Here is a 25,993-nt window from a genome sequence, read left to right as displayed (position 1 = left end):
TTGGTCCTAGCACTGAACCCTGTGGAACACCATAATTGACCTTAGTGTCTGAAGAGGACTCTCCATTTACATGTACAAACTGGAGTCTATTAGATAGATATGATACAAACCACTGCAGTGCAGTACCTGTAATACCTACAGCATGTTCTAATCGCTCTAATAGGATATTATGGTCAACAGTATCGAACGCAGCACTGAGGTCTAGCAGGACAAGCACAGAGATGAGTCCACTGTCAGAGGCCATAAGAAGATCATTTGTAACCTTCACTAAAGCTGTTTCTGTGCTGTGATGAGCTCTGAAACCTGACTGAAACTCTTCAAATAAGCCATTCCTCTGCAGATGATCTGTTAGCTGTTTGACAACTACTCTTTCAAGGATTTTTGATATGAAAGGAAGGTTGGAGATTGGCCTATAATTAGCTAAGACAGCTGGGTCTAGAGATGGCTTTTTAAGTAAAGGTTTAACTACAGCCACCTTGAAGGCCTGTGGTACATAGCCGATTATTAGAGATAGGTTGATCATATTTAAGATCGAAGAATTAATTAATGGCAGGACTTCTTTGAGCAGTTTTGTAGGAATGGGGTCTAAAAGACACGTTGATGGTTTGGAGGAATTAATTATTGAAGTTAACTCAGAAAGATCAATTGGAGAAAAAGAGTCTAACTTAACATCGATGGTACTAAGAGTAGCTGTAGATAATATTACATCTGTGGGATGATTATTGGTAATTTTTTCTCTAATGATAAAAATTTTATTTGTGAAGAAGTTCATGAAGTCATTACTAGTTAACGTTAAAGGGATTGTTGGCTCAGTAGAGCTCTGACTTTTTGTCAGCCTGGCTACAGTGCTGAAGAGAAACCTGGGGTTGTTCTTATTTTCTTCAATCAGTGACGAATAGTAAGATGTTCTGGCTTTGCGGAGGGCTTTCTTATAAAGCAGCAAACTATTTCTCCAGGCTAAGTGATGATCCTCTAAATTTGTGACACGCCATTTCCTCTCCAGCTTACGAGTTATCTGCTTTAGGCTACGTGTTTGAGAATTATACCACGGAGTCAGGGACTTTGGATTTGAGGCCTTAGTTTTCACAGGAGCTACAGTATCCAGAGTCGTACGTAGTGAGGAGGTAAAATTATTAACAAGATAATCGACCTCTGTTGGAGTAGCGTTCAGATAGCTGCTCTGCTCTATGTTGGTACAGGGCATTGAAGATGATAACAGTGGGTGGATTATATTCTTAAACTTAGTTACAGCACTTTCAGAAAGACATCTACTTTGATAAAGTCTACTCTCTGCTGCTGTGTAATCAATTATTGTAAATGTAAATGTTATCAGGAAATGATCAGACAGCAGAGGGTTTTCAGGAAACACTGTTAAATATTCAGTTTCTATGCCATACGTTAAAACAAGATCTAGAGTGTGATTAAAGTGGTGGGTGGGTTCTTTTACATTTTGAGAGAAGCCAATTGAGTCTAGTAACAGATTAAATGCGATGTTGAGGCTGTCATTTTTAGCATCTACATGGATGTTAAAATCACCCACAATAATTATTTTATCTGAGCTGAGCACTAAATCAGATAAAAAGTCTGAGAAATCAGAGAGAAACTCTGTGTAAGGCCCAGGTGGACGATAGATGATAACAAGTAAGACTGGTTTCTGAGTTTTACAGCTGGGGTGGACGAGGCTAAGCATCAGGCTTTCAAATGAATTAAAAGTCTGTCTTGGTCTTTCGTTAATTAATAGGCTGGTGTGAAAAATTGCTGCCACACCGCCCCCTCGGCCTGTGCTTCGGGATTTCTGGTAGTTAGAATGACTCGGGGGTGTTGATTCATTTAAACTAACATACTCATCCTGCTGCAACCAGGTTTCTGTAAGGCAGAGTAAATCGATTTGTTGATCAATTATTAAGTCATGTACTAACAGAGACTTGGAGGAGAGAGACCTAATATTTAATAATCCACATTTCACTGTTTTACTCTTTGGTTCAGATGTGGATACTGTATTGTTCTTTCTTTGTGATTTTTTATGTTTAAGTTGTTTATTGCTGGTTTTTAGTTTGTTTTTTGTCTTTTTGGGAGCTGACACAGTCTCAATGGAGATGGGTTTTTGGGGGGGTAGCAGGAGGAGAGAAGCTGCAGAGAGGCGTGTAAGACTGCAACTCTGCTTCCTGGTCCCAACTCTGGATAGTCATATTTTGGGGGGTTTAATGAATTTGTCCATATTTCTAGAAATGAGAGCTGCTCCATCCAAAGTGGGATGGATGCCGTCTCTCCTAACAAGACCAGGTTTCCTCCAGAAGGTTTGCCAATTATCTATGAAGCCCACATCGTTTCTGGGACACCACTCAGACAGCCAGCAATTTAAGGAGAACATGCGGCTAAACATGTCATTGGACAGCTTCCTCCCACTGTCCAATGACATGGAGTTAGTGGGGATAGGTTAATTGGAAACTCTAAATTGCCCATAGGTGAGAATGGTTGTCTGTACCTATGTGTTAGCCCTGTGACAGACTGGCGACCTGCCCCTGTACCCTGCCTCTCGCCCTAAGACAGCTGGGATAGGCTAAAAAGGATAAGTAGAGAATGGATGGATGTATTTTAATAAATTTAAGACAGTGACGATAAGCATGGGCATGAAATAGACTGAGTACAAAAATCATTTACTGTTTAATGCATGATTATTTAGTCAACTAAAATATTTGTTCTCACAAACATTACAGAGGTGTATGACTATGTCTGTAAATCACCTAATGTACACTATAAATGTTAATATGTTATACAACATTATTTTTGCAGTGTAGAAGTAGAAGTAAAAGCAAAGTATACAATATGAATATTTACTAAATTAAATGCAATCTTTAGTACAATGTAAACTTATTTTATAACATCATATTTTGATATAGGTTTTTCACTTCAGTAAGCGAACAGTATTTACATCTTTATTTATTTGTCAATACACTGGCAAAAACATATTTAACTCTCCAAAATGCTGAATACGTTTTTTCAACAAATTCCCAAATAAAAGACAGAAAGCATCATTTAAAAAACTGTTTAAGATTCCTGAAATAAAATTTAGTATAAACAGCAGTAACAAGTGGGCTGATTCTTTTTGTTTATAGCGTTATCTAATCTCAGCTTTACCTAGAAAAACAGTGGCAAATGACTATGGACTACTTTTCTTACATCTTTTTTTCTATTAGTTTCCACAGAATCCAAATCCAAAAACACTCATAGCTTCACTAGATGAAATTTGCAACTTAGTGTTGGCCTAACTTGCAGAACTTCTCATTTCGACCATCAAAACAGAGTTTTCTGGGAATTCTGTTTGCGGGACAGCAGAGGCTTCAACTTTTTCATTTTTCTTTTTCTTCCAAGTAAAGTAGATGGAAATCCCAATTAATAAGACAATTACCACAACTGCTCTCAAACCACATATAGGCAAGGAAATATCTGTTCAGAGACACAAAAATCACAGGCAAAGTTAATGATGTGACAGGAGAGTTATCTGTTATGTACTGTGGTTCATATCTACTTTTTGCTGACTCTTTATTTACAAAGACTCATCACACCAGGTAGTGGCATGTATTTGATTTGTAAGATTTTCTTTTTTACATATATCATTCCAGATACCCTTTCTGAAGCAACCCAAGGGGATTTTTGTTTCCTCCAAAGAGCCAAAGATCTTTTGGTCATTAGGCAAATGTGCAAACCACTACGCTTTTCAGTAGTCGTGCAACGGATCACGGTTGATCCATAATCCAAACCGATCCCACTCCATGGTTCGGCACGCACTTGATCCGAAGATTCAAAAAAGAAGGAAAAAAAGTATGTGTATGGTGCGCGTGGTCAGTCTGTCAAGCGATAATTATGGCCAGCGCTAGCGGTCCAAGTGGAGGAGCAGAGGAGTTTGCGGCATTTAAGCAGCCCTTTGCTGCCCAATTCGACCGGGCTACAGCTATTACAAAAGCTACTGGGGTGTTTAGCTGCAGATGGGAGGCCGTATTCCCTTGTGCAAAACAAGGGGTTTAAACTATGATGAGCGTGCTTAAGCCACGCTATGATATCCCTTTGCGCGTCCACTTCAGTGACAAGATCGTACCCAGGCATGTATGAGCAGGAAAAGTTTAAAGTTATGGCTGAACTGTCCCAGGCATCTTCTGTTGCCCAACTACAAATGGGTGGACCTCCAGGGCAACGGAAAGCTACGTGACCGTGACCGCTCATTATATCACAGCGGAGTGGTAGATACAAAGCCCTGTACTGCCCTATATTGCACCTTAATTTGTTTTTATATAATTGCGTGGAATGAGTCTTGAGTTGAATGTTTTTAATAGGCATAATATTCTTTTTTTGCTGATCCGAAAATTGATCCGATCCGTGACTTAAAACCGTGATCCGAACCGTGAGATTTTTGATCCGTTGCACCACTACTATTCAGCCACTACTATGGTTCACATTAGTTAAATCCTTTTCCAGTTGTCAAAGGCTAATCACATTCACATTCAAGAATGGTGAAATAGATAACAAAGGTGTGTCTACTAGGAGGATGAATGGTATCACTGGTGGATGCCAGTATTTTTTGTTGATTGTGATCTTTAAGACTTGCAGGCACACAGTCTAGTGTTGGGTGGTCGTGAACGAAACGGCTCGTAGGGCTGACTCTTTGAAGTGAATGACGCTGAGCAGAGGGAGAAAGGGCGGTAGTTACACAGCAGCAGCAGCAGCACACAAACAGAACAGGAGGGAGAAAGAGAAAGAGAGCCAGGGCAACAACAAGAAACAACATTGACGCATTAGAAAGGTATAGTGAAGAAAATGAGTGACACCAAGAAAAGATGCAAAATCTGGAACCATTTCAATTTTATTGACAATACAAAGGCAGAGTGTAGAGTCTGCAAGAAAAGAATATCATGTAGAGCCGGCTCCACAAATAAGGCACAGGCACCAGAGAACTGTCCACCCATCAGTGCAATGGGAAGGTAAAACACAGTTAGATGAGTGTGATATTATTGAAGGTGCTTTTTTTCCTTTTTGTTTTGCATATTTGAATCTATATTTTATTTTGTTGTGCTTTGCAGTGTTTTGTGTTGTTTCACTTTAAATTTGTTTAAAAGGAAAAAAAGAACCAGACAATTTAAAGAGTTAAAAGTTGAATTGTAAATAGTTGTTTTTTGTATTTTATAATTCATTTGATATTTAACATTTATCACTTATAATTTGTGGCATGAATAAATAAAAGCATATGTATATAATAAACATACATAATTAATAAACACGTTTTTTTCATTAGTAATTTATTTTGTGTATAATTTTATATTGTTGTTGATAATAAATTAATTAAAGCAACAAAACAACCCAAAGAGCTGCTTGGGAGTCAGCTCTTTTTAGTGAGCTGAGCCAAAAGAGCCGGTTCTCTAAAAAGAGCCGGAATTGCCATCAAAACCACCGTCTGTTGTTGGTTTAAGACAGACTGTTTATGGCTGCAGGTGCACAGACAATATATTACAGATAATATAATCATTAAGTTATTTTTTCATCATGTTCTCACTCACCACAAGTACATATGCTCTGTTCTTTGGAGACGTCACTGACATTGTTCTTGACTGAGCAGACCAGATGTCCTGAGATGTGCCGTTTCAGAGTGATGTTGTTACTCTCATTATTTCCAGAAGAGAGCTCGGCATCTGTCAGTGTGCGTCCATCCAGAGTCCAGCTGTACTGAGGACTGTCCCCTCCCTCAGAGTAGCAGGACACCCTCCTCTCTCCCAGGAATAAACACTCAGAAACCATCAGGATAGAGGTCACAGGAGCTGAGAGAAAAACACAAACATGACTTTTGATGCCATAATAAGATGCACTTTCATGCACTATGTGCCTCAGCACTTGATGCCCATACTCTCTCACATGGTCTACCACTCGGCGCAGAGTTTCTGTAGCTCCTGAAATCTTCCACTTTGCAAAAATATTACTTACAGTTGATTATGGAATATCCTGGAGAGAACAAATATCTCAAAATAACTTGTTGCAAAGGTAGTATCCTGTTACATACAAAACCTTAGTGAACTCATTAGAATTATTCATTAATTCACAAATGTTTGTAGAGGCAGAGTGCATGGCTAGGTGCTTGGTTTCATACATGTGTGGCGATGGAACTGAAACCAGCTGAATTCCAAGATTAAGAGATGTGACCCAATTGCATTTACATCTGCTGTGACAAAACAAATTTCCCACGTGTGGGACTAATAAAGGTTATCTTATCTTATCTTATCTTATCTTATCAATTAAAGGCTGTATTTCCAAACGTTTACCTTGAATGAACAACTGTAAAGTCCACACGCCTGATGATCTTCCATTGGAATCAAAGGTTTCAAGGATATAATCACCACTGTCGTTCCTACTCAGGTTATTGATCCTAAATTTTCCATTACTGGGAAAAAAGAGAGCTCTGTGTTCTATCGTATTATGAAAAACCTTATTCCTCACATTTAGTATTCTTAATGAATTCTTAAACAGTTGGTAGCTATATATTTCAGAGGTGCTGTCCATCAGCTGGATGTCCACAGTTCCTCCCAAAATTCCATAACACTGAGCTCCATCCTGTCTGCCATCACAGTAAGTTCCCACACCTGCAAAATTTTGAAACATTAAAAAGAAAAACATTTGTGATGCATTAGTTTCTGTTTAAGTGAGTCCAAACTCACTTAAACACACCACAACAAGGCTGCCAAGGTTCATAGTGAGCTAAGAATTTACCACTCCCACTAAAACTGGTAAAAAGACAAAAACAGAATGAAAGCTCTGCTCAAATGGTCACGTACTGAAGATGTAGCCAATAGATTCTTACATTAATATATTAAATAAAAAATCAAGCTTAAAAACTAGGTTCACTTGTTGGTTTAATACACAAGGTTCTATTGGCTTCATACACCCACCCTGACACCTGTGTCCCATTGATTGAGGTGCAGTTGATGAAAATAAAGCCTAACCGTAAAAACATATAATTCATGAATAAATGTACAAAGTGACCATAATAAACAAAGTCATGATTATTATTGTTTTATCAAAATGTTCTCACTCACCACAGGCAGATATCTTCTGTTCTTTGGAGACACTATTGACGTTGTTCCTGACTGAGCAGACCAGATGTCCTGAGACGTGCTGTTTCAGAATAATGATGTTATCCTCATTATTTACAGAAAGGAGCTCAGCATCTGTCAGTGTGCGTCCATCCAGAGTCCAGCTGTACTGAGGACTGTCCCCTCCCTCAGAGGAGCAGGACACCCTCCTCTCTCCCTGGGACAGACACTCAGAGACCAGCAGGACAGAGGACACAGGAGCTGAGAGAAACACACACATATGAGTTTAGATATTATAATAAGATGCACTTTCATACACTATGCTTCCTTCTGTGTAACGTTACATGGTCTGTAACTTGGTGGCTGATTTTCCATAGTAGCTAAAATTTTCCACTTTGCAGTCACTTACAGTACATCGTGGAATATCTAAGAGGGAAGACATATCTCAAAATGACTTGCTGCAAAGGTAGTATCCTGTTACAGTAACATGCACATATTCAATGAGCTCTTTAGAATTGATTCATTTATTCACAAATGTTTGTAGAGGCAGACTGGCTAGGTGCTTGGTTTCATACATCTGTGGCAATGGAACTGAAACCAGCTGAATTCAAAGATTAAGAGATGTGGCCCAATACTTCGGTGAATGTAGTGTGCATCATGTAGATTATCATTATTTATGGCTAATTCATATGCTAATTCAAAACAGGGGATGCACAAAATATACGTATCTGAAATTATGTATACTATATTATAAAGATATCCAAAACAATATTGCATTTACATCAATTAAAGGCTGCATTTCCCAACATTTACCTTGAATGAACAACTTTAAAGTCCGCACGCCTGATGATCTTCCATTGGAATCAAAGGTTTCAAGGGTATAATCACCACTGTCATTCCTGCTCAGGTTATTGATCCTAAATGTTCCATTACTGGGAAATAAGAGAGACCTGTGTGCTATGGTATTATAAAGAACCGTATTATCTCTCACAGACAGTAGTATTTTTAATGAATCCTTTAACAAGTGGTATCTAGGTATTTCTGAGGTGCTGTCCATCAGCTGGATGTCCACAGTTCCTCCCAAAGCTCCATAACACTGAGCTCCATCCTGTCTGCCATCACAGTGGGTTTCCACACCTGTAAAGTTTGAAATATTAAAAAAGAAAAACATTTGTGATTTGTTAGTTTCTACCAAATAAATCACAACAAAAACTGAATCAACATTATCAGCAAACCAAAATTTACTGATGTGAGGACTTTCACTTGTTAAAAAGTATTTGTTGTATTATCATGTTTATACCTAATATCAAATTATGTTTTGGATAACCCAGTGTTTTAATTGAATGGTATCAAATTATTTGTAGTAGCACTACTGCCATAAATCTGTCAGCTCTTAATATTTTACTCAGAGTGGATAGCAGTTTTGTGTAACCACGGTAACCTCTGACCCCACTTCCGCCAATCCCTTTATTGTGGCGGGAATGAACCCTGTATAAGTTCCGGGTCAATCAGCTGCATGTCCCCTGCTCTTCTGGCTGCTGTTGTCCCTGTGGTTGGCGTACTTGTCAGATATTGACAACTTTTACACTACATACTAGTTGACAGCGTGCAATAACCCGGCCGATTCATTCATCTTTACACCACCTCACAATCGACTCAACGGTGAGTTATTTGTTTGTTTTGTTTGGTCACAATTAATGAAAATGCGGCGCCGCGGTCGCGCATTCTAAAACGCCGGTAAGCTCATGCTAGGCTAGTGACTGAAAGTGCAATTACTAGTTTTATTTATCGAATATTGTTGTTTTTGTTTATTCCACTATGGCCGAATGTTGAATAGACATATCAAGAGTTGAACGAGTGATTTGAATTTTGTAGTTTTGTCCGTTTTGGATGTTTTTTGTTACTTTTCTGATTAAATGCCAAAACGGCCTATGAGATTTTGCATTGAGTTAAACTTCCTTTAGATCAGGGGTGTCAAACTCAAATACACAGTGGGCCAAAATTCAAAACTGGAACAAAGTCGCGGGCCAACATTAATATTTATTGAAAAAAAATCTTCCTCCAGATATAAGAATGAATCTTTTCTTATGGACTCAAACAAGTTTTGCTGAAAAACTGAATATGGAACAAGCAAAGCTTAATACTAAACAATATATATATTAGCTGTGTAATACCAGTAGGCCAGCATTAATAGTAATTTGGTATGGCTTCGCGGGCCAAATGTAATTAGGCTGCGGGCCAAATTTGGCCCGCGGGCCAGAGTTTGACACCTATGCTTTAGATTATTGAACTTGTTGCGCAACACCTTGAATTGAATTTTGTTTTGTAAATATTTGATTAACTTTGGATAATGTTTATTAGCTTTATTGCTAATATACTTTGATGGGACCCATGAGAATGTTTGTCTATAATAGTATTTTGAAAATTCATTATAAGAGATGATGTTATGATTTGTTTGGTTTTTGGTTTATTGATTGTTGTATGAAACATGGCATTAATTACTTGACTTTGTTGTTTATGGATTTACTTATTTATTTTGTCATAACAGTAGAATGCTGTTTCATTTTCTTCTGTGAATGATAATTTATGTTTTTGACCTTGTTTAGTTCAGGTGTTTTTTTTGGTTTTTTTTTTGTTTTTTTTTGTTTTTTGTTTTTTTTTTCCCCCCCACGATCAGCCCTGATCAGCGCGGGATGGCGAGCCACCCGACCACCGCTGTATTGCGGTAGGACTTGCGAACCTCTGGACTAAACTGAACTGTTTCCACATGACCTATCACAGGTCAATGAAACTAAACTGATCTTATACTGGACTAAACCTCATCCCACTTCTTTTTGGAACCTAATAAGCTGTTTTGTATTGTCAACATTATTTTTGTTTGCGATATATATGCATATATTTTTATTTTTTTTTGTACATCTGTCTATATAATTCTCATAACCAACATAATAAATAAATAAATAAATAAATAATATTATAATTTCTTTTATTTGAGCTCTATTTTGGTTTCCTGTGTTTTATTCACACACTCGGGCTCCATAGTCAAAACTACTTCTGGTTGCTTATTATCTATGAAGCTGCAGTCAGGCGCCCTGGTCCTTTACCGCGTTACATTTGCAATTTGTAGGTAATAGAGGCTCAAGAACAAAATTCTGCATCCATAATCCCAAAGTTATCACACAAATGTGTCCAACCTTTACTAATATATTAATAATTAAGAAATACAGGTAGACACATTCTCCACATTTTAGACGAATGCAAAAACTAAAGTATTTTCATGTGGAAAAAAAGAAAAGAAATGGGTGTTTGTCAAAAAGAAAACAGGAACCCATATTTCAGAGGAAAGAATCTGCCCACAAACAGGACGGAGATGTCCATTTCTGAAGGTGGCATTATAAATGAAAAAGTAAAGCAACCGATACATTCTTCAGCATATCAGTAGTCACGGCGTGGCATAACTAACTTAAGATCTGGATTCCTAGAAACAGCCAATCAATAAGTTGAGACACATTCTTCAAAATCAGGCAGTCCATCAAAGTAACAAATAAGTTTGATGTCTCTGATAAGGATGGAAAGAATAAAGTCCTTTAAAAAGCCAGAACTCACTTAAACACACTGCAACAAGTCTGCCAAGGTGCATAGTGAGCTAAGAATTTACCACTGTTACTAAAACTGGTAAAAAGACAAAAAAAGGAACTAAAGCTCTGCTCAAATCGTCATGTACTACAGATGTAGCCAATAGATTCTTACATTAAGTTCATAAAATAAAACAAAGTACAGATATTGTAATTTTGTGTAAGTATTCGTGCTGCTTTAGAAACTCTGAGGACGATGTCAAATATTTTGTACAGGTTAAAAGTATTAAATGATGAGTGACACATGTAAAAAGAGTATCTCACCATGAGACAGTCCCAGGAGAATCACCATTAATCCCAGCACAGCTTCCATGTCTCCTCACTGTTCAGTGTGTGTCTTTATTAAATGGTATGCACATATGTCCAGCAGCTAACAGTCAGAAATGGCTCCTGCTACTGATCAGCTTCTTTTAAAAAGCTCCTCACATTAGAAACGGAAGCAAAACCAACATACCACAAACCCAACAGAAAGACTGTTCTCACTCTGTGTGTGGAAATGTGAAAAAGGAAGTACAACTAGCATGTTCATTATTTTGCAGAATTTTTTTTTTTTTTTTTTTTTTTAATTATTACTCACACTGTCACTGGACTATTTTTAGTCTGTAACAAACTAACACTATCCTGCCCATCACTTAGTATCTACCACAATGTCATGTAGTTTAGTTCAACAGCAGCCCCATGTATATTCCATATTAAGTCCATATTTTGGTAATAAACACATCAATGAAGAAAAAAACCCACTTTTAAATAATATCACAACATAATATCATGTTATTACAATATACATAATTATCACGTTATAACAAAAACCTTTCACGTTCATACAATATAAATATTGTATTGTATGAATGTGATAATTATGTATATTGTAATAATGTGATATTATGTTGTTCAAACGTGGACTGCCTTCCAAGTGTTCAATTTAAGGTTTTTTACTGTGAGACCAAGCTGGGGCCCTGTGGAACTAAAGCATTGGCTGTGTTGGATCCAGAGACTGAGTTGGAGGTCTCAGTTTGCTCTGGATTCCTAGAGGTGAAGAAAAAAAACACTTTTAAAACATTTAAAAGTGTACATTTTCTCTTTCGGAATTTGGCATTTATGGTATTTAGGCTAATTAGTGGTTTGAGTTGTTGTTTTTGCCAGTACTCATTTATTTACAGTTAAGCCCAAAATTATTCATACCCCTGCCAAATTTTGACTTAAAGTTACTTTTATTCAACTAGCAAGTTATTTTTTGACTGGAAATGACACAGGCATCTCACAAAAGATTATAAGACGATGTACAAGAGGCATCATTGTGGAAAAAAATATTTCCCAGGTTTTATTTATATTTTAGCAAAAAGTATCATGTCCAGAATTATTCATACCCTTCTCAATAATCAATAGAAAAAAGCCTTTATTGGCTATTACAGCAATCAAACGCTTCCTATAATTGCAGACCAGCTTGTTGCATGTCTCCACAGGCATTTTTGCCCATTCATCTTTAGCAATGAGCTCCAAATCTTTCAGGTTGGAGGGTCTTCTTGCCATCACCCTGATCTTTAGCTCCCTCCACAGATTCTCAATTGGATTCAAGTCAGGACTCTGGCTTGGCCACTGCAAAACCTTAATGTTGGTGTCTGCTAACCATTTCTTCACCACGTTTGCTGTATGTTTTGGGTCATTGTCGTGCTAAAATGTCCACTGGTTCCCAAGGCCAAGTTTTTCTGCAGACTGCCTGATGTTGTTGTTGAGAATCTTCATGTATTGCTCTTTTTTCATGGTGCTGTTTACTGTGATTAGGTTCCCTGGTCCATTGGCTGAAAAACACCCCCAAAGCATTAGGTTCCCACCACCATGTTTGACAGTGGGGATGGTGTTCTTTGGGTTGAAGGCTTCTCCATTTTTATGCGAAATGAAGGCAACATCATTGTGACCAAATAATTCAATTTTTGTTTCATCTGACCATAACACTGAAGACCAGAAATCTTCTTCTTTGTCCAGATGAGCATTTGCAAAGGCCAAATGAGCTTTTGCATGCCTTAGAAGTGCCTGGAGAAGTGGCGTTTTCCTTGGTCTGCATCCGTGGAACCCAACAGTGTCCGTTGGACTGTCTGCCTTGAGACATTGCCACCAGCAGAGCCCAGATTCACCAGGGTGGCCTTGGTGGTGATCCTTGGATTCTTTTTCACCTCTCTCACTATTCTCCTGGCCACCACAGGTTTCACTTTTGGCTTCCAACAACGTCCTCTGAGATTTTCCACAGTGCGGAACATCTTGTATTTTTTAATAATACTTTGCACTGTAGCCACTGGAACTTGAAAACATTTGGATATGGCCTTGTAGCCCATTCCTCACTTGTGAGCAGCCACAATGCACAGCTGCAGGTCCTCACTGAGTTTCTTTGTCTTAGCCATGAATGTCCACAGACCACCTGCAGAGAGTTGCTGTTTTTCACCTGTTAAGTTGATTAAAACAGCCATTTCCAATTAATCAGGGTAATTAGGATGCTTTAGAACAGCTTTGACTATTTGGAATGGTATGGAACTTTGGATTTTCCCAGAGACTGTGACAGTTTGTAAAGGGTATGAATAATTCTGGACATGATACTTTTTGCTCAAATGTAAATAAAAGCTGAGAAATATTTTTTTTCCACAATGATGCATCTTGTACATCATCTTATTATCTTTTGTGAGATGCCTGTGTCATTTCTGCTCAAAAAAGAACTTGCTTGTTGAACAAAAGTAACTTTAAGTCAAAATTTGGCAGGGGTATGAATAATTATGGGCTTAACTGTATATCAATGCAAGTTCTGAAAAGTAACACTATTACTCATTATTAATGTATTGATGCATTCTCAATAATAGCTGTTTTTCTCCATCATCATTATTTTTTTCCACAAAGAGGAACCTGAATTAACATGGTCAATAATTAATTATTTAAAATAGGACTACACTACTGATGATTATGAGCATGACAGTTTGACAGACTTTTATAGGAACTTCCACGTTCTGGCAACCCACAGATAAACTACTCTATTTTACTGAGATGCAAAAAGGCACAACTTACACTGTCCGTGATTCCTGTTACTGATCAGCTTCAAATCAAAACATGTAAATTCAGATAAGAATGTGTGAACTCAGAAAGACAGGAAGTGATTAGAAAAGAGCTAAAGAGAGAGAAAAGAGAGAAGCTGTCTTTCAGTTTGGACATACTAATACTTCCAAACCAAATGTGTAATTTTCTTGTTTAGCTAATCATGCAGTTTCACTGACACTGTAATATTTACAACTATAATAATAATAATAATGGATTGCATTTATATAGCGCTTTTCGGGACCCCTCAAAGCGCTTTACAATACCACTATTCATTCACTCTCACATTCATACTAAACTAAAATAAATGTAATAACTAAATAAAATTGAAATTAATAAAAGGTAGGAGGTTAATATGTATTTTGAAGCCAGTTTAACACCGATATGATCAAAATTACAATTTATATTTAAGTTTAAATTACAGATTACTTCAAATCTCAAAACACATTCATAGACATCAATAATTGTTCTGTTGTTCACTGGTTTTGAAATGTTTTCTGAAGTTATGTATGTTGTGGTTAAATGTTAATTAGTTTCACCATACAAGTTATTTTGCACAAAAGGAAGTGAAGCAAAAATAAGTTTCAACATACAAACCACAAGTGTACATGAAAATTTTACCATGCAGAGCCTCTCCATGATTGTTCTTGGTTATATTCTGCTCCTTTCTTATAGCAAAACTAGACTTGTCACAGTCAGCTTGGAGCGAGGAGCAAATGAAGGAAGAACCAAATTTCATTGTCAACTCCCAGCTGACAATAAAAACTGCTGTCTGGGTTTGTCTGAGCCTCCAGCTGGCCCAGAGCCGTGCTGCACAAGTTGATGTGAGACCATAGTGGGAGCCGAAGTGCGCACCTTTGGGAATCCAGAGCAAACTGAGACCTCCGACTCAGACTCTGGACCCGAAAATTGAATTGAATTGAACTGAATTGAACCTGTGCCTCGTTCCCTCACCCTCCTGCCTGTGTATATATAGTGTCTGTTTGCATTTGTTTGTTGTCGCTACATCAGTGTAGCTTGGTGAATATCCGTGTCTCTCTGCTCTTCATTCTCCGCTCCTCATCCCCTGTGTTAACCTCCTTATGTTTTTTCCTGCGTGTTTTTCTGTGAGTTATGGTTTCAGGTTTTCCCAGTTTAGGTTTATATTTAGTTCTGTCCTCACCTTTGTTATTTTCACTTTCTACAATAAGGAGGAAGCATAGTCTTAAACAGAAGCCCCAGGTACACCACCAACCTGTTCATGTGTCTAACCGTTTTTCCCCACTCGGCGACACACCCACCGGGGGTCAAACTCTGGTAATTGGCTATTCTGTACTCAGACATGTGAAGCTAGAGACACCGGCAACCATAGTCAATTGTCTTCCAGGGGCCAGAGCAGGCGACATTGAGGGAAATTTAAAACTGCTGGCTAAGGGTAAACGTAAATACAGTAAGATCATAATTCACGTCGGCAGTAATGACACCCGGTTACGCCAATCGGAGGTCACTAAAATCAATATTGAATCGGTGTGTAACTTTGCCAAAACAATGTCGGACTCTGTAGTTTTCTCTGGTCCCCCAATCAGACCAGGAGTGACATGTTTAGCCGCATGTTCTCCTTAAATTGCTGGCTGTCTGAGTGGTGTCCCAGAAACGATGTGGGCTTCATAGATAATTGGCAAACCTTCTGGAGGAAACCTGGTCTTGTTAGGAGAGACGGCATCCATCCCACTTTGGATGGAGCAGCTCTCATTTCTAGAAATATGGACCAATTTATTAAACCCCCCAAAATATGACTATCCAGAGTTGGGACCAGGAAGCAGAGTTGCAGTCTTACACGCCTCTCTGCAGCTTCTATCCTCCTGCTACCCCCCCAAAAACCCATCTCCATTGAGACTGTGTCAGCTCCCAAACAGACAAAAAACAAACCAAAAACCAGCAATAAACAACTTAAACATAAAAAATCACAAAGAAAGAACAATACAGTATCCACATCTGAACCAAAGAGTAAAACAGTGAAATGTGGATTATTAAATATTAGGTCTCTCTCCTCCAAGTCTCTGTTAGTACATGACTTAATAATTGATCAACAAATCGATTTACTCTGCCTTACAGAAACCTGGTTGCAGCAGGATGAGTATGTTAGTTTAAATGAATCAACACCCCCGAGTCATTCTAACTACCAGAAATCTCGAAGCACAGGCCGAGGGGGCGGTGTGGCAGCAATTTTTCACACCAGCCTATTAATTAACAAAAGACCAAGACAGACTTTTAATTCATTTGAAAGCCTGATGCTTAGCCTCGTCCACCCCAGCTGTAAAACTCAGAAACCAGTCTTACTTGTTATCATCTATCGTCCACCTGGGCCTTACACAGAGTTTCTCTCTGATTTCTCAGACTTTTTATCTGATTTAGTGCTCAGCTCAGATAAAATAATTATTGTGGGTGATTTTAACATCCATGTAGATGCTAAAAATGACAGCCTCAACATGGCATTTAATCTGTTATTAGACTCAATTGGCTTCTCTCAAAATGTAAAAGAACCCACCCACCACTTTAATCACACTCTAGATCTTGTTTTAACATATGGCATAGAAACTGAACATTTAACAGTGTTTCCTGAAAACCCTCTGCTGTCTGATCATTTCCTGATAACATTTACATTTACAATAATTGATTACACAGCAGTGGAGAGTAGACTTTATCAAAGTAGATGTCTTTCTGAAAGTGCTGTAACTAAGTTTAAGAATATAATCCACCCACTGTTATCATCTTCAATGCCCTGTACCAACATAGAGCAGAGCAGCTATCTGAACGCTACTCCAACAGAGGTTGATTATCTTGTTAATAATTTTACCTCCTCACTACGTATGACTCTGGATACTGTAGCTCCTGTGAAAACTAAGGTCTCAAATCAGAAGTCCCTGACTCCGTGGTATAATTCTCAAACACGTAGCCTAAAGCAGATAACTCGTAAGCTGGAGAGGAAATGGCGTGTCACAAATTTAGAGGATCATCATTTAGCCTGGAGAAATAGTTTGCTGCTTTATAAGAAAGCCCTCCGCACAGCCAGAACATCTTACTATTCGTCACTGATTGAAGAAAATAAGAACAACCCCAGGTTTCTCTTCAGCACTGTAGCCAGGCTGACAAAAAGTCAGAGCTCTACTGAGCCAACAATCCCTTTAACGTTAACTAGTAATGACTTCATGAACTTCTTCACAAATAAAATTTTTATCATTAGAGAAAAAATTACCAATAATCATCCCACAGATGTAATATTATCTACAGCTACTTTTAGTACCATCAATGTTAAGTTAGACTCTTTTTCTCCAATTGATCTTTCTGAGTTAACTTCAATTATTAATTCCTCTAAACCATCAACGTGTCTTTTAGACCCCATTCCTACAAAACTGCTCAAAGAAGTCCTGCCATTAATTAATTCTTCAATCTTAAATATGATCAACCTATCTCTAATAATCAGCTATGTACCACAGGCCTTCAAGGTGGCTGTAGTTAAACCTTTACTTAAAAAGCCATCTCTAGACCCAGCTGTCTTAGCTAATTATAGGCCAATCTCCAACCTTCCTTTCATATCAAACATCCTTGAAAGAGTAGTTGTCAAACAGCTAACAGATCATCTGCAGAGGAATGGCTTATTTGAAGAGTTTCAGTCAGGTTTCAGAGCTCATCACAGCACAGAAACAGCTTTAGTGAAGGTTACAAATGATCTTCTTATGGCCTCTGACAGTGGACTCATCTCTGTGCTTGTCCTGCTAGACCTTAGTGCTGCGTTTGATACTGTTGACCATAATATCCTATTAGAGCGATTAGAACATGCTGTAGGTATTACAGGTACTGCGCTGCAGTGGTTTGTATCATATCTATCTAATAGACTCCAATTTGTACATGTAAATGGAGAGTCCTCTTCACACACTAAGGTCAATTATGGTGTTCCACAGGGTTCAGTGCTAGGACCAATTCTATTTACATTATACATGCTTCCCCTAGGCAACATCATTAGAAGACATAGCATAAATTTTCACTGCTATGCAGATGACACACAACTCTATCTATCCATGAAGCCAGGTAACACACACCAATTAGTTAAACTGCAGGAATGTCCTAAAGACATAAAGACCTGGATGGCCGCTAACTTTCTGCTTCTTAATTCAGATAAAACTGAGGTTATTGTACTCGGCCCTGAAAATCTTAGAAATATGGTATCTAAGCAGATTCTTACTCTGGATGGCATTACCTTGGCCTCCAGTAATGCTGTGAGGAACCTTGGAGTCATTTTTGACCAGGACATGTCCTTCAACGCACATATTAAACAAATATGTAAGACTGCTTTCTTCCATTTGCGCAACATCTCTAAAATTAGAAATATCCTGTCTCAGAGTGACGCTGAAAAACTAGTTCATGCATTCATTACTTCCAGGCTGGACTACTGTAATTCTTTATTATCAGGATGTCCTAAAAACTTGCTGAAAAGTCTTCAGCTGATCCAAAATGCTGCAGCAAGAGTACTGACAGGGACTAGAAAGAGAGAGTATATTTCTCCTGTTTTGGCTTCCCTTCATTGGCTTCCTGTTAAATCCAGAATTGAATTCAAAATCCTGCTCCTCAGATACAAGGTCTTAAATAATCAGGCCCCATCTTATCTTAATGACCTTGTAGTACCATATCACCCTATTAGAGCACTTCGCTCTCGCTCTGCAGGCCTACTTGCTGTTCCTAGAGTGTTTAAAAGTAGAATGGGAGGGAGAGCCTTCAGTTTTCAGGCCCCTCTTCTGTGGAACCAGCTTCCAGTTTGGATTCGGGAGACAGACACTATCTCTACTTTCAAGATTAGGCTTAAAACTTTCCTTTTTGCTAAAGCATATAGTTAGGGCTGGACCAGGTGACCCTGAATCCTCCCTTAGTTATGCTGCAATAGACGTAGGCTGCCTGGGATTCCCATGATGCATTGAGTTTTTCCTTTCCAGTCACATTTCTCACTCACTATGTGTTAATAGACCTCTCTGCATCGAATCATATCTGTTATTAATCTCTGTCTCTCTTCCACAGCATGTCTTTATCCTGTTTTCCTTCTCTCACCCCAACCGGTCGCAGCAGATGGCCCCGCCCCTCCCTGAGCCTGGTTCTCCCAGAGGTTTCTTCCTGTTAAAAGGGAGTTTTTCCTTCCCACTGTCGCCAAAGTGCTTGCTCATAGGGGGTCATATGATTGTTGGGTTTTTCTCTGTATTCATTATCGTGCAATCTACTGTACAATATAAAGCGCCTTGAGGTGACTTTTGTTGTGATTTGGCGCTATATAAATAAAATTGAATTGAATTGAATCTCATCACAGCAAATGCTCTGTGTCCTTTCACACAAACACCACACAACTGCTGCCACAGCCGTGACAGGTAGTGTCTGAAAACAGCATTTAAATTACATTTACATTGTAGATAACTGAATGCTTTTACAAAATCTAAATAGATTTAATAAATAAAAATTGTAAAAATAATACCTCTTTCATCATATTTGATTATTAATAGAACAGTTATGGAGCTAATTAAACTGCTCAAAATTAGTTATATATTATTTAAACAGTTCTTCTGCAATAACTGTGACAGGAGTTTTCCTGTAATGCAACTCAGATTGAAATAAATGACACTCAGACAGGTTTTACAAATTAACGTGCACGGGAGAGAACTGGACAGGCGCCGTTCCTTCGCTTGACCTCAGTTGCTCTCGTCCGCTCTCCCGTAACACTGCTCTTTTATTGTGGTTACATGAATATGCATAGGTTCATTAACATATGACGTATACCTTGTGTGTGTGTGTGTGTGTGTGTGTCGAGATATGACCCCGTGAAGACTCCCCAAAGCTGGTGCCAGGAGTCTAGCGGTCCATCTAAACAAAAGGCTCTTAGACTAAAACAGATACAGAGTAGGTGTCCTCCTGTACCATAAATCAGTAAGAGAAGCTACAACCTCTCTCATGCTCCCAGGATGTGTGTGTGAAAGTCAGAGAGCTCTGGAATGCACACAAAGCTTGCACAACGTAACTTCTCTAGTAAAAAAGAGCAAACACATCTAGAAAACCTTAAATGAAATGTACTTCTAAACATAAACATAATAAAATCTTTCAACAAACTGTATTTACTTTAAGTGCATATCCATATGAAATTGATCTCATAATTTGATATTATTATTACAAGAAACCAAACAGTGTCATTTAAAAACATTTAAACAGTTCTGTAATTGTAATTATATTCAGCAGATCTATTGCTGAATTTTGCTTCTTTTCTGTGTTTGAGATTCTTCATCCATAACAATAAAGTCAAACCTTTTCACTGACTTTAATGGATCCCATAGCTGTAAAACGTTTTATTCTATTTTGAAGTGTAGCATTAAGTATTTAAAAACAATCCAAAAGCTTCCATGTCTGCACATTGTTCAGCTTCTGTTGCTCCAGACATCGGCTTTAAAGCTTCAGCTAAGCGTATGCTGCTCTGAACAGACTGCAGTTTGTCCTGTTAGTGAACCGCCTCAGAGGATACTGTGCGAAAACCTTGGTGTTAGGTTTTGTTGATGAGGGGATGAAAGACTCAAGACTCAAGAAGTTTATTGTCATTTCGTATGGTGTTACCCAGCCTGAAAATACTGTTTCTCACCAGCCTCTACAGTGCAATAAGCAATACAGTTTAAAAAGAATACGTTTAAAAAAAGAGCAGCAAAAAAAAAGGCATAAATAGCATAAAATCTAAGTTAAATCTAAAACAAACTCCAGTCACATTTGTTCGGGTAGATAGCAGCAGTCCTTTCACAGAAGGGGATGGTTAAATTAGGTAGCGTGTGTACCTGTGGATTGTCTTGTATGTGTGTGTGTGTGTGTGTGTGTGTGTGTGAGAGAGAGAGAGCGTGCGTGTGTAGATGGGGCAACAGAGTCCGCTTGTTGATCTTACAGTAGTGTAGAGGTGGTGGTATCAGTTTCTCTTCCTTTTTAGCTTTTAAGGAGAGGGAAACATATTGTTTATGCTAAAAGAGAAATCTGTTTCCCTGTATTACAGATTGAGTTTTTATTAATAATACATTTCCAGTCTCTGTTGAATAAGAATAGGTCACTCCAGATGTTGACAAATAACTATTTACAAACACTGTTCACTAAAATGATTGCTTTCATATTTAGAAAGGGAGGATTTGTGAGAATATATACAAAAATATAATTAAAATAGTTACAGTTCATTTTTAAAGCTTTAAAGTTTTAATAGTACAAATCTTGAAGATCTCTTCTTTACAATAATGTCAGATAAGCCACTAAAACACAGTGAATACATTAATAGAATGCTGCTTAATAGCACCATCTTGTGGTAATAAATAATAATAATACTGCTTCAGACTGATTTGTTGAACAATTACACCCCCCCCCCTTTTTGTACTATCATAATTTTTATGGTCCTAAGATACACCACCTCAAAAGATAGCATCAGGTCTCCTTATTAAAGCTTCTCAAGAGTCTACCTGGTTTGTTTTGCTTCTTGTTATCTTGTGAAGAAACTTACCACCTCTCCTCTTGTGCAAAGAAACCAGTGGAGAGCAGCCTCTTCAAGAGAATCATTGGCATCTGGATCATCAAGGCTGTGTATCGAGTTTTGGGATTGTTGGTTGCACGTTTTGAAGCTTCTAAATAAATTAATTGTCCATTAAGTCCATTTGAGTCCTGCATTGCAAACCTCACAGCCTCTTTCAAGTGATTCTCCAAATGGCAGCAAATACAAAGATGGTGACTCACACACCTTTCCCTTGAGAATGTCATTTGAATATCAGTGTCTCTTGTAAGACATCTGTGAGGAAATGTATTGACTAAAGGTAAAATGTTGATATCTGGATGTTTTATCACTGTCTAAAGGTTTTGCTGCACTGAAATTTGTACAAACTTTACTTTATTTATTTCTAATTTAAGGATCATCTGGTCCAACTTCTACCAAGTCATAAACTAGTCAAGTTCCCATGAAAAAAGAAAAACTCCTAAATAAAAATGTTCTATTAGAGCAGGGGTCTCAAACTCGCGGCCCGCGGGCCAATTGCGGCCCGCAGGACGATAGTTTTTGGCCCCCACCTTAATATGAAAATTTAATATTAGTGCGGCCCACGAGTTTGATAATGTATGACACTTTACAGTGTTGTGTGCGGAGCTGAACTAACCTACCAATCGGGGTGGGATATGGATCTCAGGTGACGATCAGCCGGGCTTGATGCAAGCAGGGAAACATTTCTCAATGAGTAAAAGTTACAGCAGCATTGCCCTGGAGTGCTTCTTTCTTTTCTGTGCCTGGCTGGCTGCCTCCTTTCTATTGGGCAAACGCGGACATTCGCCCCAGCGCGCTGCGTTCACAACACTTCAAAAAAAGTTTAGGTTTTTTTTAAGTTGCTGCACAGCGGGACATTACACGCATATAGATTTATACACACGTCAGTGGGATTTTTAGTTATTTTTTCACAGAGAGAGGCCTCATATTAACTCTGTGATGCATAGGCGGCGGGGTAAAAGAAAAGTAATGAACTCAATGCAGCCCAATTTAGTCTGCAGTCACATAGCGACACCTGTTCATCGGCAATAACAGTCCCCGGTAACCCGGACTAAGTATAGGGTCGCACCGTAATTTGTGGGTCGATGTTTTTTATTTGCATCACTCCGTTTGCATTGCAGCATACATGAACATTACATATATTTCAATATAATGTAAAAGCAGTCAAAACAACTAACATCAGAAACAGGTGATGTTATTTGTTATATGTCACGGTGTCATTTCCGCTTCTTTTTCCTGTAACAACAGCCCGGCGGCTAACAGTCCGTGAGCAGGCGCCTTTTTTGCGCTCGCTATCCCTGTACTTTCTACCATCTGCAAATGCCACGGTGTTCGTGTCATCATGAAAGACATGAACATCGAGCGTAAAAACAAAGGAGACTGCTACCGGCTTTTTATCCGCCGATCGCCGTGCTACGGTTGCAAGAAAAAGAAGGGGAAATGACGTTCTCTATGCGTTGAGACGTCCGTTGGCTAAATGCTTGATTGAAACTTCAATGCGACAGTGACACCAAGTAGAATTATAAATGTTACATAGCCCCAAACATGTCTTTTTCAAAGCCTGCAGTGAAGAGAAAGGTTGGTGATGAGCACCGACAATGGGAAATGCAATATTTCTTTGTTGAGCACAGGGGCACCCCGGCGTGTCTTATTTTCACAGAGAAAGTTGCAGTGCACAAGGAATACAATTTGAAACGTCATTACACAACTAGACATGCTGAGGTGTATGCAAAATACCAGGGAGATGAGAGAGCGAACCGGGTTACCAGTCTTAAAACAGATCTACTGAGGCAGCAAGATTTCTTCAAGAAAGCAACCAAAGAGAATAATGCAGCAGTCGAAGCTAGCTACGTGGTTAGTGAGATGATTGCTAAAGCAGGAAAGCCATTCACAGAAGGTGAATTTGTCAAAAAGTGCATATTACAGGCTGCAAATATAGTCTGTCCGGCAAAGAAAGGTCAGTTTAGCAACATCAGCCTTTCTGCCAACACCGTAGCAGATCGCATTTCTGACCTGTCAAATGACATTTATTACCAACTGTGTGAGAAAGCCAAATGTTTCAGTGTATACTCAGTCGCTCTTGATGAGACAACAGACATCACCGACACTGCCCAGCTCGCAATGTGTGTCCGTGGTGTTGATGACAGTTTTGAAGTGATGGAGGAGCTGCTCACAGTAATTTCAATGCATGGCCAGACCACCGCTCAGGAGATATTTCACAAGCTGTGTGATGTCATTGAGAATGTTGGTTTGCCATGGAAGAGGTTTGTTGGAATAACAACAGATGGAGCGCCATCAATGACATGGAGGAAAAATGGACTGGTGGCACTTGTTCAAAAAAAAGCTGGAAGAGGAAGGCGTGGAGGAGGCCATTGCTCTGCACTGCATTATCCATCAGCAGGTCCTTTGCAGCAAATGCCTGAAGTTTGACAATGTGATGTCTATTGTTGTGAAATGCATCAACCAAATCAGATCCAGGGGCTTAAAGCACCGAAGGTTCCGTGCTTTTTTAGAGGAAATGGAGTCAGAATATGGGGATGTGCTCTACTTCACTGAGGTACATTGGCTCTGCAGGGGAAATGTATTAAAGAGATTTTTTGAGTTGAGAGCAGAAGTGAAAGCCTTCATGGAGAAGGATGGAGTTAGTCTTCCTGTGCTAAGTGATCCCAAATGGCTCATGGACCTAGCTTTTCTTGTTGATATAACACATGAGCTTAATGTACTAAACAAGGCCAGGGGCAACTTGTCAGTGCTGCCTATGACAACGTGAGAGCATTCTCCACAAAACTTGCGCTATGGAAAGCCCAGCTCCCTCTGACAAACCTTTGCCATTTCCCAGCATGCAAGGCACTCGTGGATGCAGGCACACCATTCAGTGGTGACAAGTATGTTGATGTCATTTTGAGGCTACAGGAGGAATTTGATCACAGATTTGCTGACTTCAAGACACACAGAGCCACCTTTCAAATTTTTGTGGACCCCTTCTCCTTTGATGTGCAAGATGCCCTGTGCTTCAAACGGAGCTCATTGAGCTGCAGTGCAACTCTGAACTCAAAGCGAAGTTCAGGGAGGTGAATGGAAAAGCAGACAAGCTTGGACAATTTTTGAGAGAATTGAGCCCTAGTTTCCCTCGGCTTTCCCGAATGTTCAAGCGGACCATGTGCCTTTTTGGTAGCACATACTTGTGCGAAAAGCTCTTCTCCACTTTGAACTTCAATAAGTCCAAGTACAGGTCCAGACTTACGGATGATCATCTTCAAGACATACTGAGGGTCTCAACTGCTTCCTCCCTCAGGCCAAATCTGGCTCGGCTATGCGAGAGGAAACGCTGCCAGGTCTCTAGCAGCAAGGAGTAAGAGAAGCCATGTTCAGAAGAACAGTTCATTTTCTACAGTGTTCCATTCATGTTCAGAAGAAGGTTATAGAACTGTTAATACAGACATTTGAATCTAAATACAGCAGATATAGAAGACTGAAAAAAACACATAAGTTCACTGACTAAAAATATCTTATTATTATTTTATTTATGTATTACAGATTGATTTATTTTCTTATTAATTCTTAATTTGTTTATTTATTTTTCATCTTATTTTGTGTTAAAAAAAATAATAAAGAGATTTGAGAAGATTGGAATTTTTTAATCATGCCTTTCTTGTGGAAAACCTAATGCGGCCCAGCCTGACCCAGACTCTGCCTCCAGCGGCCCCCAGCTAAATTGAGTTTGAGACCCCTGTATTAGAGTGTCTGCAGAATATAAAAGCAGAAAACACTCACAGTGTTTATGTAACATACTATCTGTAAATCAAGAGATCATAAAAGAATACATGTGTATCCCTCTGGTATAATACAGATGAAAGTAAAATAAATCAGTAAGTAGTTAGCTCTTTTACATTTTTCTGGTGGGAAATCACATTAAATAAAAGACCTTCAGACATTTTAACATCAGCTCTTCTCTCCATGGATCTTCAGTGATGCAGTCTGTGTAAAAGCACTGAACACTTAAATCACCTGAATTTATGGACGTTAACATACAAACAATCATCTCCCGTTGGTTCAGTCTGCCGAGGACGCTTTGAATACTTGACTTGGCCAAACTCTAGCTCCGCTCTTTTCTCCAGTTGTTTCGCCTGCCGTTTCACGACCCTGAGATCAGCAAAGATTTCTTCCTGGTCATTTTCTTCCTCTGCAGAGTAAGAAGGAGGGGTGGCTTTAAAAATAATCAATGAATGATTAACAGAATAGTTGCACTTTGTATGAAACTTCATTTTTGAGCTTTAGACTTTATGGTGGATTTTGTTAAGCTGTTGAGATTTTTTCTTTTTAAAGTTAACTGTGGCTGCTTAACAATATTTAAGTGACATATAACAGAAATATTGTATATTTATAAAAACAAAAAAAAGCAATTTGAGAAAAGGGAGTAAGGGAAAAGAATTTTTGTACCTTTTGCTTTGCTGTTTTGCTTTTTCCGTTGAGCACAGATTGCTGTTCCAACCACAACTAAGAAAATTATAAGTGTTGAGAGAACACCACTGATCAGTGGCAAATGTCCTATTTCATAGAAAGAAGACATAACAAAACAACATGATTAAGTCAATAAACATGAAATGAAGAACGGATAAAATGACATCAATGCATCTAGCTGTTTTTTCAGT

The 25,993-nt window shown here is 38.7% G+C and overlaps 1 protein-coding gene across 1 annotated transcript in view; it reads right to left on the bottom strand.

Moving 5' to 3' along the window:
* The window catches only part of LOC102077186 (uncharacterized), a 146,448-nt gene that overhangs the window by 48,065 nt on the left and 72,390 nt on the right, over positions 1-25,993 (bottom strand). Inside the window, exons 5-6 of the mRNA XM_025911995.1 lie at positions 7,077-7,142; positions 6,306-6,623 (exon numbers count right to left, since the gene is read on the bottom strand). Of these exons, the coding sequence (XP_025767780.1) occupies positions 6,306-6,623; positions 7,077-7,142 (384 nt within the window). The remainder of the gene's footprint in view (positions 1-6,305; positions 6,624-7,076; positions 7,143-25,993) is intronic.

Source organism: Oreochromis niloticus, linkage group LG2 (genome assembly GCF_001858045.2).
Source record: "Oreochromis niloticus isolate F11D_XX linkage group LG2, O_niloticus_UMD_NMBU, whole genome shotgun sequence".
Lineage (NCBI taxonomy): Eukaryota > Metazoa > Chordata > Actinopteri > Cichliformes > Cichlidae > Oreochromis > Oreochromis niloticus.
The sequence above is the reverse complement of the archived record's forward strand: the minus strand, read 5'-3'. Positions and strand labels throughout refer to the sequence as shown.